The sequence below is a fragment of the Emys orbicularis genome, chromosome 4, assembly GCF_028017835.1.
Source record: "Emys orbicularis isolate rEmyOrb1 chromosome 4, rEmyOrb1.hap1, whole genome shotgun sequence".
Classification (NCBI taxonomy): Eukaryota; Metazoa; Chordata; order Testudines; family Emydidae; genus Emys; species Emys orbicularis.
In genome coordinates, this window is record NC_088686.1 from 152,104,891 (window position 1) to 152,118,084 (window position 13,194).

Sequence of the window (13,194 nt, forward strand, 5' to 3'; positions counted from 1 at the left end):
CGTAAAGCCACGTTCTTATGTGCCAAAAGGTTCCTGGCAGGCGGAAAGATTGTAGGTTTTTACCGAGTCACACCTGTGTAATCCTAGTGCAGGCGTTCTCAGCCACGGGGCAGGGGGTGCAGAGGAATGCCCCCCCCTTCCCTGCTGATCAGTGGAGAAAAGGGGAGCACCACTGTTCTAGTGAATCCTAAAGATGAAATTGACCAGGCAAATCTTGTCTAGGCAGTGGGGATATGGTGTCTAACACCCATTGTATAACGTGGGCTGGGCTGAAGGGAGCTGGAAGTTAATGAACCCAAATTGGTTATGTTGGATATTAAGCTTAATTGGTGGACAAAATAATGAGGGGATGGGCTAGTTTACCCATCACTGCCTTGTTGGGTCCTTAAAGATTTTGTGGGAAACGAACAAAAAACCCAATAGAGGCTGCTGGAGTGAGCTTCACCATCATGGCTCCCCCCGTCCCCAGCAGGGACCTTTGTCATCCTGAGCCGGAGAGGTGCCCTGACCAGACCCAGCCAGAGAGAGGGGCCCAGACACTATCGCCATCTGTACCGGCTCCAGTTGAATCCCAAACACCACCTGGGATGACCGTTTTTACCACGTTTGTTTCCATCTAAGAGACTGTCAGGTGATGGGGGCTTTGCCTTCTGAGGCCGGACTTTAACAGCAGCCGTGCTCACAGCTCTAGCCCCTCAAACAACTTCTTCTCTTTTCCTCAAAAGGGCAGGTATGGCTGTCTTTAATACTGCCCAACAAGGGCTTTTCCTTCTGAAAACTCTCTGCAGCTCAAGGGGAAGGGAGGAAGACTAGTGAAAATAAAAGCCTTATTTAACACTTCACATAGTAAAGGTTTTACATGATTTTCCTTTTCCGTCTTCTTTTTATTGGAGTTTACAGGATTTTTAATACTGTGCACCATGGTGCGAAGCAGGCTGAAGTCTCTGTATCCCAAGCTTTGCATGTTGTTTAACGATGATTATGGACTTGATTATGTTAACACCTGTAGCCCCTATAGTCCACCTAAATTAATACCAGCAGCCCAGTCCACACAGAATCACACGTGCAGGTCCCGGGGGCAGTAGGGACCAGTCTCTACATGCACACAGGTGCGGGGCTATGGGGCAGTAGGACTCGGTCCATACACAAATGTGCAGGGGATGGGGGCAGTAGGGCCCAGTCTCTACATGCACACGGGTGCGGGGCTATGGGGCAGTAGGACTCGGTCCATACACAAATGTGCAGGGGATGGGGGCAGTAGGGCCCAGTCTCTACACGCACACGGGTGCGGGGCTATGGGGCAGCGTGGCCGGTCCATACAGACACAGACCCAGACGCGACGCAGGCCCCGCCCAGAGGGTATATAAGGGGAGGGAGGGGGGTCTCCCCAGGCCGGGGGGCGGGGCCGGCGCTGAGCGAGCCCAGGAGCGCGGAGGGAGGCTTCGATTTCGCCCGGCTCCGCCATTGGCTCTTACCGGGCCACACGGATGGACCAATGAGGAGAGAGCTTTTCCCCGGAGCCACGCCCATTGCCTGTTGCTGGGTTACCGCGTCCCGGCATGAGGGGAGGCTGCGGTGAGGGACGCAGGGGGGTTGGCTCTAGAGCAGGGGGAGCTCGGGGTGGGGGGTCTGGGCTCTAGAGCAGCAGGACTTCGAGGGGGGGAAATCTGGACTCTAGACCTGGGGGAGCTTGGGGGGAATCTGGACTCTAGACTGGGGGAGGCTGGGCTCTAGAGCAGGGGAAACTCTGGGGGTTCGGGCTCTAGACCAGGGGGAGCTCGGGGGGGGGGGTTCGGGCTCTAGACCAGGGGGAGCAGGGAGTGCTGGGCTCCAAAGCAGGAGGAGCTTGGGGGGCAGTCTGGGCTCTAGAGCAGGGGGAGCTCGGGGGGGGGGGGGGAGTCTGGGCTGCAAGGCGTGAAGGGGGGGGGGGGGGGCGTGTTCCTACAGCCGTTTGTGCTGTTTTCCAAATGCCGTCTGACTGCCTCAGGATCCATGGCCTGTGATTCCAGTGCAGCCCTGGCTCCACACCGTCAGCTGCTTGGGGAGCAGCCCTGTACAGAGCGGGCACTGGGTTCACGCAGCCCCATGGGGCAGGTGATGGCCGTGATGAGCGGTGCTGGGGGTGCAGAGGAGAGGTGCTGGGGCTCTGGGAGCACAGAGCCCTGTGGGGCAGGCGATGACCATGATGAGCGGCGTGGGGTGTGTATATCATTGATAACCTGGCAGATACGCCCCATCTCTGGGAACCAGCCCTCCACTCTGAGGATCAGGGCTGGTTCCAGGGTTTTGGCCGCCCCAAGCAGCCAAAAAAAAAAAAAAAAAGCCGCGATTGTGATCTGCGGCGGCAATTCGGGGGAAGGTCCTTCGCTCTGAGCGGGGGTGAGGGACCGTCCGCCGAATAGCTGGACGTGCCGCCACTCTCCGGAGCGGCCGCCCCAAGCACCTGCTTGCCAGGCTGGTGCCTGGAGCCGGCCCTGCTGAGGATTCTGCCCTGGAGACTGGTTTGGGATGGTTTCTCAGGGTCTAGAGAGCAGGTGAGGGACGGGGCGGGTGGGATAGTGCAGAGTTGGGTTTCACCTCATGGAGTGAGGGAGAGAGGGGTAGAATGGGAGGCCTGGTGTGTGTCTGGTCAGGCACTGGGGGCTTTCAGGTCCCTTCCAGCCCCCTTGGTGACTGGTTTCTGTGCTTCCCTCTAGTGTCTGTCAGAGCTGTCACCGCTGCCTGTCATGAGTCCAGCCAGGAGCCAACCCCTGAGGTTAGTGCAGAGCCCAGCCCTGCTGAACTGGGCCTAGGGGGGAGAGTGGGATCCTTCCAGCTTATGGGGCCATGCCATTGGGGACTGCAACAAGGAGAGCGGAGCAGTGGGGGCCCCAGGCAAAAGGGGTGGCATCAGGGGTGGACGGGCACAGGTAAAGGGGCAGGCACTGGGGGACTGTGCCTAGAAGGGATTGGCCGTGTGCACTCTGACCTGTTTGTTCATTAAATTCCTGTGTGCTGGTATCTATAGGCCTGGGGGCCTGGTTCTCACTTTCCCTTCCCTTTCCTTCCCCAGCTGCTCGCAGACCCCTATGAGAGCTTCATGCATCACCATCTCCAGTACTATGGCTACTTCAGAGGTAAGAGCAGCTGGGGCAGCTTGCTGTTCACCAGCCCAGGACGTTTCACTGGTCAGCAAACAGTGACTCAGAGCCCACTGGATGCCTCTGGGTTTCACCCCCCTTCCCTCTAGACTGCCATCCTGCACTGGGCAGAGCATGCTGGGACAGCTGTGGGAAGGGGACACTGTCAACTGAAGGGCTAGGCAGTTTACAAAGGTGCCTTTACAGTGATATTTTCCTGTATTTTAAAATGTTTTCCCTCCCCTGTCACTGTACGGACCCCCCCCAAAGGAGAACAGGCGGCTGGCTGAGTGCCCAGGGCCGCAGTGCGTGATACTGGCTGGGCAGAGTGCTGTTAGAAGGGGATCAGTACAGCGCGGTCCTTTTTGCCTTTAACCTCTCTGGTAGGCTGGTGCTGGAGCAGGCAGACCCGTGTGATTGTGGAGTGGGCTGTGTCCCTACTGTCTCGCTTGAAGGTTGGCAGCTCTGGAGCGAAGTCTGCATCCTGGCGGGATCCGAACCCAGTCCTCTGCTCCTGAGACAAGACTGAGTCTCTGATCACATAGCTCCCTGTATTGCCGGAATATGCCTGGGCTAGTATTCAAGCTTCTAGTAACTGCAGGCTCTTTCTGGGCCTATAGGGAACCATGGGACCAGGGACATGTTCTCAGTGGGGCAGAGTGCCTCCTCCGGCACCCGGCAGCTGGCTAGCCTTTTCATGTTAAATGACTGAGATCCCCTGAGAGGATCCTACAGCCACTAGCCCTTCTTTCCCTAGTGCTCAGAAGCAGGGTAGCTGTAGGTGGGAAGACCTGCTGGGTGCAATCTGGCCCACCCCCCAGGAGCAGTGCTGCATCATTCCCTACAGCACAGTGGCCAGGCTAGCTTTAAATGTCCCAAGAAATGGAGCTTCCCCAGCACTGACAGCAACATCCCTTCCTAGATGAGGAGAAAATTGCAGAAAGCAGCTCCCTCGTGCCACGAGAGCACAGGCCAAAGAGCTCAGACTCTCTGCTGGAGCAGGAGAGTGGAGGATCCAACCGCGATTCCCTTCAGGATAACAAGAAGAAGCTGATCTGTGAGTGAGCTACTCAGTGTGAGGAGCTGGGTTTCCTTTGGCCATGACAGCCAGTGGCTCAGTTCAGCCGCTCTCTGCAACTCAGGGGCTGCGTTAGGTTGGAAAGAGATAGCAGGGGCGGGACGGAGGGGGAGGATTGGGTCCACTGCAAATGGTGAGCTGTAAACACCCATGTTAGTGGGCTAGCTGGGGAACCATAGAGCAACCCTCACCCAGAGGTTATGAACATCACTTCATAGAACACACTGCTGGGGATTGCACCTTGGCTAAGTAAAGGAACAGATGACATCAGAGTGAGCTAGCGCTATTTGAAAGCTTTGCAAGACCATGCATCTGGGGAAGAGCAATTGGTGTTCCCTGAAGAGCTGGGAGAAACCTCCCCAGATATGGGATTTGTTGCAACACAGAGTCTATCCGAGCTGAGAGGGAATGGCCTGTTAGTGGACTGCTGGGGAGGTGGATGGTTGCCCCAGGAGTGTGGAGAATAAATTGTATAAAATCCAGAATTGGGGAGGTCCAGATCTCACCCCAGTATTGCACTGTCCCCTTTTCTAGTGAGGGTTTCTTTATAAAGGGGAACTGCAAAGGTGGGGGCAGTGGCAGGGGCCCTTCCTTGGGCAGGTCATAAAGAAGACCCAGTGTTTTCTGCCTGTCTTTTCCCTGTAGATTGATCAAGGCTGTGAAATCTTGTCTACCCTATTTAGGAGGTTTGGCAAAGAATGGCTACTGTATATCGTGTAGCGGTAATGGGGTTTAATTCTGGTGCAGGTTAGTGACTCTCAGACACCTTTATAGGTTGTTTGGGCCTCCCAGCCATTCAGTGAGAGAAAACCAATCCGCTGTCCTTTTTATGAATTTTACTGAGAACACAAACAAGAAAACGTAAAGCTAACGAATTTGCTGTACTTCCCTGCAACGCTCACCAATGCAGCAATCGAATGGGGGTTCCAGTGGGGATCTGATGGCTTCATCAAGGAACTACCAATAGCATAAGTGGGAATGAATAACAGTGACACGAAAATAGATTGAGATCAACAATTGATCAAATCCTTGCATGATCGCAGTCAGTCACATCATGCAACCAGCCGAACACAGCCTTATCCACAAACCCTTATCCACAGACCCTTAGGGCAGGTCTTCACTATGGGGGGGGGGTCGATTTAAGATACGCAAATTCAGCTACGCGAATAGCGTAGCTGAATTCGACGTATCGGAGTCGACTTACCCCGCTGTGAGGACGGCGGCAAAATCGACCTCCGCGGCTCCCCGTCGACGGCTCTTACTCCCACCTCCGCTGGTGGAGTAAGAGTGTCGATTCGGGGATCGATTGTCGCGTCCCGACGAGACGCGATAAGTCGATCCCTGAGAGATCGATTTCTACCCGCCGATTCAGGCGGGTAGCGTAGACCTAGCCTTAGACTCTCCGACATAGGGCAGCCTCCTTCTTAGCTTCTCTTTGAAGCACTAAGAAGGCAATGGTTTGCTCAACTAATCTCTCCACTTCCTGTCAGTGCGATGGGGCCAGCCCCCAGGTTCCCCTCTCAGGCAGAGTGGGTTTCGCTAACACCTGCACAGAGCCAGGGCGACATAGTGAGATCTGGGTCAGCTTGCTTAGGAGTTAGGTAAATCCAGGTGTGATGACTTTCTAATATGGACTTAGCAGCATGGTGCGATGACTTCACACACATACGCACGCGGGAAGGTTCGGTGAAAACAGTTAGTTAGTTGCAGGCATCCCCACAGTTATCCTAGAAAAGACTCCAAAAGTAAAAAGAACCCCCTTTGGGAAAAGACGCTGTTGTGCGGCCGGCTTGGCCTGTGGAGCTACGCAGCCCATCAGGAACTGCAGTCTGAGCAGACAGGCACTGTTCTCTGGTTCTGGAGCTCATGCTAGTGGGTGTCGTCCCCTGCTCAGCTATCTGCTCTGTGCTGGCTGTCTGCCCTTTCCGGGACTGGCCAAGGGAACGGGGGGAATCAGTGGTTTGGTTGTTGTCAGGATGACCCAACCAGGAGCCCACTTCTTCCTCACTCACCTGGCTTGTTCGGGTTGCCATTGGAGCTAGCAATGCCCCACTGTCCCTCCCAGAGCTCTTTTTCAGGGAGCAGGATCCAGTTGGGGTTTGTACCCCAGCTGCATAGTCTGGTCCTGGGTGAGTGTAGCCAGGCTTAGCCTTGGGTTCACTTCTGGGAGCCTCTGTCTTAAACTGCAAGGCCACTTGCTCCCACAAAAGCAGCCTCCCTCCAGCCCTACCCTGGGGAAACGGCCAGTGGGTTGCAGATGGCTCTCTGGCAGGTAAGGCCTTGCCACTCCCCCTGGCATGCCTTGAGCCCATTGCCTTTAGGCAGATAACAGTGTCATTGTGCCCTGCTCATTCCCACAGCTCGTGCTCACACTCCCTCCCTGTCAGTGAGGGCCTCGCAACACACAGTGGGAACTGGCCGGGCTGTCACCTTGTGGCTGGACTGGGGGTAGGGAGGGCCGTCTGGCTTAATGTCCCAAAGGCAAAGCTGCTTTGGAGATCCTGTTAATAGAAAGTTCATTAAAAATACAATAGATTAAAGTTGATACTCGGTGGCGACACTACTAATGCGCCCAGCGCTGGGCTTGGGAGTCGGCCGCTGGCCTGCAGTGTGGTATTGGGCCTACACAGCTCTGTGACACGGGACTGTTCTGTGTCTGCACAGCAGCCAGCCCAATGGGGTGCTGGGCTGTGGCTGGGCCCCTGGGAGCTACTGCCCCCCAAAGCATAGAGCACAATGGCTTTACGGGGGGCAAACCCTTTGTGAGCCAGTTGAAGTCAATATATTTATCAATGGACACACAATGTCCAGTGGCAAAGTGCAGCCCTTCACGGCTAGGGGAGTCAGAATTAAGGTTTCCTGAGCAAGCCAAACCCTGCCGCCGTGAATGTATGCCAGGGGGCTCTGCTGGTGCAGGTGGCACTGCAGACTCAGGCCAGCCGGCTCCCCCAAGCCCTAGGAAGGGAGCAGGGCGTCCCCGGGGCCGGGCAGGCAGAGGGATGCTCCAGCGGGCTTAATCCTCCATTGGGATACACTCCCTGAGAGACCTTCCGCAAGTAGCCAAGCTAGAGCTGCCCCCATGCAACTCTGGTGTGTCCTGTGGCCGAGTGGCCCTGAATCCCAGAGCCACAGCCAGGCCCTCTCCACTATGTCCACTGAAGAGCAGCTGGTACCAGTTCTCCTAGCCCACTGGTTACGTTGCCCTAGGCAGCACGTCCCCGGGAGTGCTGGGCGGTGCTTACTTCTATAGCCCACTGTCCGTGGCAGGTACTGTACCTCCGCCTGGTTGGCAGAGTCTGCTGCTGCTGAGACACGGGTGCCAGGTATGTTTGTGTCCTGCTGCACGAGCCTTTTCCTAGCAGTGCCAGAGCCGAGGCTCTGCTGTGTGTGTGCACCATGAAATCGGGGCGTCCGGCCATGCACCATTCTGCGGAGTCCCTAGTGCCGGTGCCTGTTCTCTTTGCAGGTTCTCTCATGCTGGAGGCCTCACTTCTCAAGAGCAAACAGCTTCTGTTCAATCACCTTGAGGGCCCTGGGGTCCCACGCCTGCGGGAGCCACGCGGTCTCTTTGCTGTGCCCACCTCGAGAGGCCCCCTGCAGGCCCCACGCTGGCCAGTGGAGTGCGAAGTCATCAAGGAGCAAATCCAGCACATCGGTAAGCAGAGCTCTGTGTGTGTCACTGCCCCTGTCCCATGTGGGGCTGCCGGGAGCTCCCCAGCCTGTCAGGGCATCGGTAACCAGAGCCCCGTGTGTGTCACTGCCCCTGTCCCGTGTGGGACTGCCGGGAGCTCCCCAGCCCGTCAGGGCATCGGTAACCGGAGCCCCGTGTGTGTCACTGCCCCTGTCCCGTGTGGGGCTGCCGGGAGCTCCCCAGCCCGTCAGGGCATCGGTAACCGGAGCCCCGTGTGTGTCACTGCCCCTGTCCCGTGTGGGGCTGCCGGGAGCTCCCCAGCCCGTCAGGGCATCGGTAACCGGAGCCCCGTGTGTGTCACTGCCCCTGTCCCGTGTGGGGCTGCCGGGAGCTCCCCAGCCCGTCAGGGCATCGGTAACCAGAGCCCCGTGTGTGTGTCACTGCTCCTGTCCCGTGTGGGGCTGCCGGGAGCTCCCCAGCCCGTCAGGGCATCGGTAACCAGAGCCCTGTGTGTGTCACTGCCTCTGTCCCGTGTGGGGCTGCTGGGAGCTCCCCAGCCTGTCAGGGTCTGGCGCTAGCAATGTTACCAGCTCCTGCAATGGATTGTGTCTTTCCTAAAGCTCCAGCTCCTGGAATCACATGACTGCATGAGAAGCTCAGCATTCATTTTAATAAAGGATGCTCGTAACCCTCATGGTCGCAGAGAAAAGCTTTAGACTGTGACCCCGGACAGCGCTGACACCAGATGTTAGATAACAAGAGCCCCAAGTGGAGGAGGTTGTCAGATGTCATGATTTTTAAGCCAATCTCATGATTTTGGGGGTCTGACTCGGGATGGGCAAGTGGGATTGCACCTGTCGCATAAGTACGTGGATCAGGAGCTCTCAGGGAGGTCTGGGAGCTTCTGGGGCAATTTACAGGGTCCCCAACAGGCTGCAGTGAGGTTTCACACTTGAATGGTGAGCCCATGGGAGCCTGGTCAATTGCGTTAATGGCTAACCAGGTAACATTAACCCGTGCAACCCTGCCCAGCGAATTGCACAGACCTGCCAGGCTTCATTCCACAAGGCACCCACACAAGTCTTCAATTCCTTTGGGAAGAATAAAATTCCACCCCCTTGAGAGAGCCCTAGAGCCTCGCTGAAAACCTGTACCTGTCCAGGTGCGCTTTGGCCAAGAGATCCATTCGTTTCTCTCTCATCGTTGTGTCTAGTTAGAGTCCCCAGCACCGAGACTCCCCCAGTTCTCTTTACAGACGGTTCCATGGCCTAGTGCATCTCGCTGTCATCGCCCCGACATTCAGTCCAGCATGTCCCTTTCTGCCATTGCTCCTCAAGCTTCCCTGTTCTCCAGAATCCCTCTTTCCGGGATGGATCCACCCAGCAGCGGCTTGTAGACAGAATGCTCCCCTGCCTTTGGATTTGCTTAGCTCCCCTTGCCGGCTCATCTTTTTCTTGCTTCTCTCCTCTGGCTCCACTTTGTTTTTCAGTCCCTGCCAGGGAATGTGGTGCCCAGAGGTCAGAGTGCTGTGTCTGCCTCCCAGCCAGCCAGTGGGGCCTAGTGGAGTAATCGTGGCACTAGAAACCAGACTACTTCTCCCTCCGTGTGATGAATCGTTTCATGTTGGGTTAAGCTGGGCTCTGTGGCACGGGGAGGCTGGTCAGCACTTGGGAGAGACGTGGCAAAGGCCCAGCATTACCCAGAATTCTCTGCCTCCGCAGCAGTCCAAGTGGCGCAGTCTGCACAGAACTTTCCAGCCAGTATTTGTTGGCCCTTGGGGGTCTCCCGTTCTTGTGGGGGACTTGAAATGGGCGTTTGCTGCTTTTCCCACAGGTGAGTCTGGGGGATGACACCCAGGAAAGGTGCGAGCAGACAGGACAAGGCAGTAGGGCTGCCCCCTTAACTCCATGCGTTTGCATTAAAACTCTGTGGAGAACGATTGACTGTCACATCTTCAAAAGGGGACTGGCTGGGTCTGAAACCAGGCTGTTTTGTCACTGCCCAGGTGCTTCCCCTTCAGAGCAGATTTACTCTACCCAGTCAGCCTCCTTCCCAACACAGCCCCCCCCCCCCCCCACTGGACTATTAAAAATCACAGGCTCCCCGGCTTGTCGGTGTGGAAGAGAGGACACTGGCTGGGAATGAATATGTGGGGAGGGCCATGCCTTTCGCTCTATTACTAATGGCACAGGGACTTCAGAGCTCTTTTCAGGAGAGCGCTTTTCTTTACCCTGTGGGGCAGGTTCCCATCTGAAACCCCTGCAATAATAACTGGAACCGTTCCCCCTGTCTCCTCAGAGTGGGTGCCGTCTGAACCGGAGCCATTCTATCAGCCCACAGGAACTGAGCCGGCCCCACTAATTGTGGGGGAGGAGAAAGGAACCGTGGTCTATCACATAAAGCCAGGTATGTGCTCATGCACTGACAACACTGATAACCTGGGCGTGGAATCCAGGTGTCTGTAAAGCCCCTTTCAGGCCTGCTCTGGGGCAGGGCTGAGCCGCGCCTGGCTGGTCTCTGAGAACACTGGCTGCAAGGCGTCGTTTCCTCTCCGGTTCCAACACAGAGTGGGATGAGAGCTCCCTGTTTTCACGTGAAACGCTCGGGCGTTCTGGCCGCACACAGGAAGTCTTGCTCTACACTTCAGGTGACAGATCTGCACAATTCTCATCTCCAGCGCGTGAGACATGAAAATAACCCAGGGCTAGATCCAAAACCCAATGAAGCCAACTGGGCGTTAATTGGGAAATCATTGGTCAAACCGTAAAACTTGAATGGGCTGGATCTCAATGGCTGAGGTCTCTATAAATGACTGAATGCTGGCTTTTCCAGAGCACGCCTCATCCCCAGATCACCGCTGGGGTGGGAAAGACCCAGAGGTCCCAATACAGGAGTGTTCCCTGTGCTATGTTTTCTAGCGGCGAATGTCCCTGGCAATGCGGCTCCCACCCCTTCCCTACAGGAGCGATCCCACAGCCTGCTGCGTCTCTGTCGAGGAGTTGAATTCTGATCTGTTGTCCTGCAGCAGGAGACAGATTCTGGAGATCTCAGCTCATAAGCAGCTTGCTGGATCTGTGAGATAGGAAATGGCCACCAGTCACTGCCCAGCAACCTCCAGTTAGCAGGGCCCAAGTGTCTTACTGGTTTTCTAACCATCCCCTAGGAGAGAGGCAGAGATTGTGCAACAGCCAGGTGTCCCCAAGGGCACTCACGATGGCTCCCGTGGGCACGTAGGGTGTTCTTTACCACCTCTGCTCCTTCAGCAAGCACGGCTCTTGGACACCCAGTTCCAGTGAACCAGCCCTGCCCTCCCAGTGAACTCTCCTTAACCTTTTGGTTCCCAGCTTAGAGCTGCCCTGCGTGACATGCCTGATCTAACAGTGGGAACTTGGGGTACATCTACACAGGAGCTGGAGGTGTTATCCACACTAGCATGGGTATCGCTATCCGGGGTGGAAATTACACCTCCAGCTCCAGTATGGACATACCCTTTGGCTATGTCTACACTAGAGCCTATGCCAGCGTAGCTATGCAAGTGTAGCCCCCTAGCGGAGGTGTAGCCTACCCCGACAGAAGGAGTTTTTCTGTCGGTGCAGGAATACCCCTTCCCCAAACAACATTAGCTGTATCGGCAGAAGCTGTCTTCCCTCGGTGTCGCTGCTGTTGTCGGCACAGCTATGTCGGGCAGGGCTGTGGTTTTCTCCCACTGCTGACTGCTGTAGCTACGCCCATGTAACTTTAAAGTGTGGACCAAGCCTAAATGTGGCCATCTTTGGGGGCTGGTCCTTAGGCCTGGCGGCTGCTCAGTGCTGAACCTAGTGCTCCAGTGAGTCGTGGCCACACACAATCCTTCATGGAGCCATGCTGCCCCTTCGGCTCGGGGCTCTTAGCGTACGTCTACTCAGCAAGAAGAAGCCCCGCAGCAGTGAATCTCAGAACCTGGGTCACCTGACTCGGGCTTGCGGGGCTCGCGCTTCGGGGCTAAAAACAGCGGTGTAGATGTTCCCACGTGGGCTGGAGCTGGGGCTGTGAAACCTGGCGAGGGGGGAGGGTCTTGGAGCCCGTCTCCAGCCCGAGCGGGAACATCTACACTGCTCCATGGCACAAACCCAAATCGCTTGACCCGGGCTCTGAGATTCGCCGCCGTGGGTATTTTTTGCTGTGTAGATATATCCCTGGTGCAGACACATCATAACAGGGATGTTTCTGTGCCTGGTGTGTAAGTCCCATTTCCTGCAGCCCACAGGGCAGATGCTCAGACCAGGATCCCGATCCTGCCTTGGCGGCGTGCAGGCCAAGCCGTGGAGGTGGGTGCAGCAGCAGGCCCACGCTCTGTCTCCACCTCTCTGTGCTCTCTCCAATCCTGAGAGCAGGGGTCAATGTGCTACTGGCACACCACCATCCACTCTCATCCCGGCAGCGAGCATCAGCAGGAGAGGCAGCGTCTCCCAGCAGATAGAGCACCGGACCGGGACTCAGGAGACCTGGGTTCTGTTCCCTGGCCTGCTGGGTGACCTTAGGCAAGTCACGTCACCTCCCTGTGCCAGTTCCCCACTCCGTGAAATGGGGATAGTGATACTGACCTGCTCTGGGAGGAGCTCTGAGATCTAGGGATGGAAAGCTAGGGGTCATTATTATTGGCACTCCCTAATCATGGCTTGGGGATTCCAGGCTGCCGCCCACGGAGCCCAGCGAAGGCAGTGAGGAGGCTGTCTTGTGTGGGGGGGAAGAATCCCTGAGGGCGAGGGGGCATGAAGCAGGAGAGGTTCAGCGGCAGCGGGGTGTTTGCTCAGTAGTGGGGGGGTGCTTTGGGCACTTGCAGCACAGAGGTTCCCTGCCTTGGTCTGGGGCAGAGCCTGAGTCGCTGTGAGAGCAAATTCCCCGCCCTGCATCGGAGAGCAGTGGGATTCCAAATGAGGGCCATGCCGCAGGGAGCAGGGAGCTGGGTCTAGCACCGGCTGCAAGTGTGACAAGGGCATCTCCTCTCCCGGCAGCGGCCAAAGGCTCCTATTTCACCTGCTCCCGCGTTGGAGGCGCGCGAGGGCCCATCACCTCACCCGCCGTCAGCTTGGAAGGTCCAGAGGACACCACCCTGCTCTTTGAATCCAGATTCGAGAGCGGGAACCTCCAGAAGGCCGTCCGAGTGTGAGTGAGAGGGCAGCGGGCAGAGGACGTGGGACTGTCCACGGCAGGCAGGGGAGAGGGAGCTTTCCAGCTAAGCCAGGGTGCCCGGTCCAGGCTCTCCATGGAGGGCAGGTGAAGGGGGAGCTGGGATGGCCCTGGGGGGCGGCTGTGTTAAGTAGGACGGGGCATTAGGAGAGGAACTGAAGATGTGCCTCAGTGGGACGATGTCCACAAAGTGTTTG

At 56.7% G+C, this 13,194-nt stretch overlaps 1 protein-coding gene across 1 annotated transcript in view; it reads left to right on the plus strand.

Annotated features, from left to right (window-relative positions):
• Positions 1 to 1,559: 1,559 nt before the first annotated feature.
• AGBL2 (AGBL carboxypeptidase 2) overlaps positions 1,560 to 13,194 on the plus strand; it is a 50,580-nt gene continuing 38,945 nt past the window's right edge. Inside the window, exons 1-7 of the mRNA XM_065403441.1 lie at positions 1,560 to 1,575; positions 2,697 to 2,755; positions 3,053 to 3,116; positions 4,042 to 4,176; positions 7,664 to 7,852; positions 10,127 to 10,234; positions 12,823 to 12,973. Coding sequence (XP_065259513.1) covers positions 1,560 to 1,575; positions 2,697 to 2,755; positions 3,053 to 3,116; positions 4,042 to 4,176; positions 7,664 to 7,852; positions 10,127 to 10,234; positions 12,823 to 12,973 — 722 coding nt within the window. The remainder of the gene's footprint in view (positions 1,576 to 2,696; positions 2,756 to 3,052; positions 3,117 to 4,041; positions 4,177 to 7,663; positions 7,853 to 10,126; positions 10,235 to 12,822; positions 12,974 to 13,194) is intronic.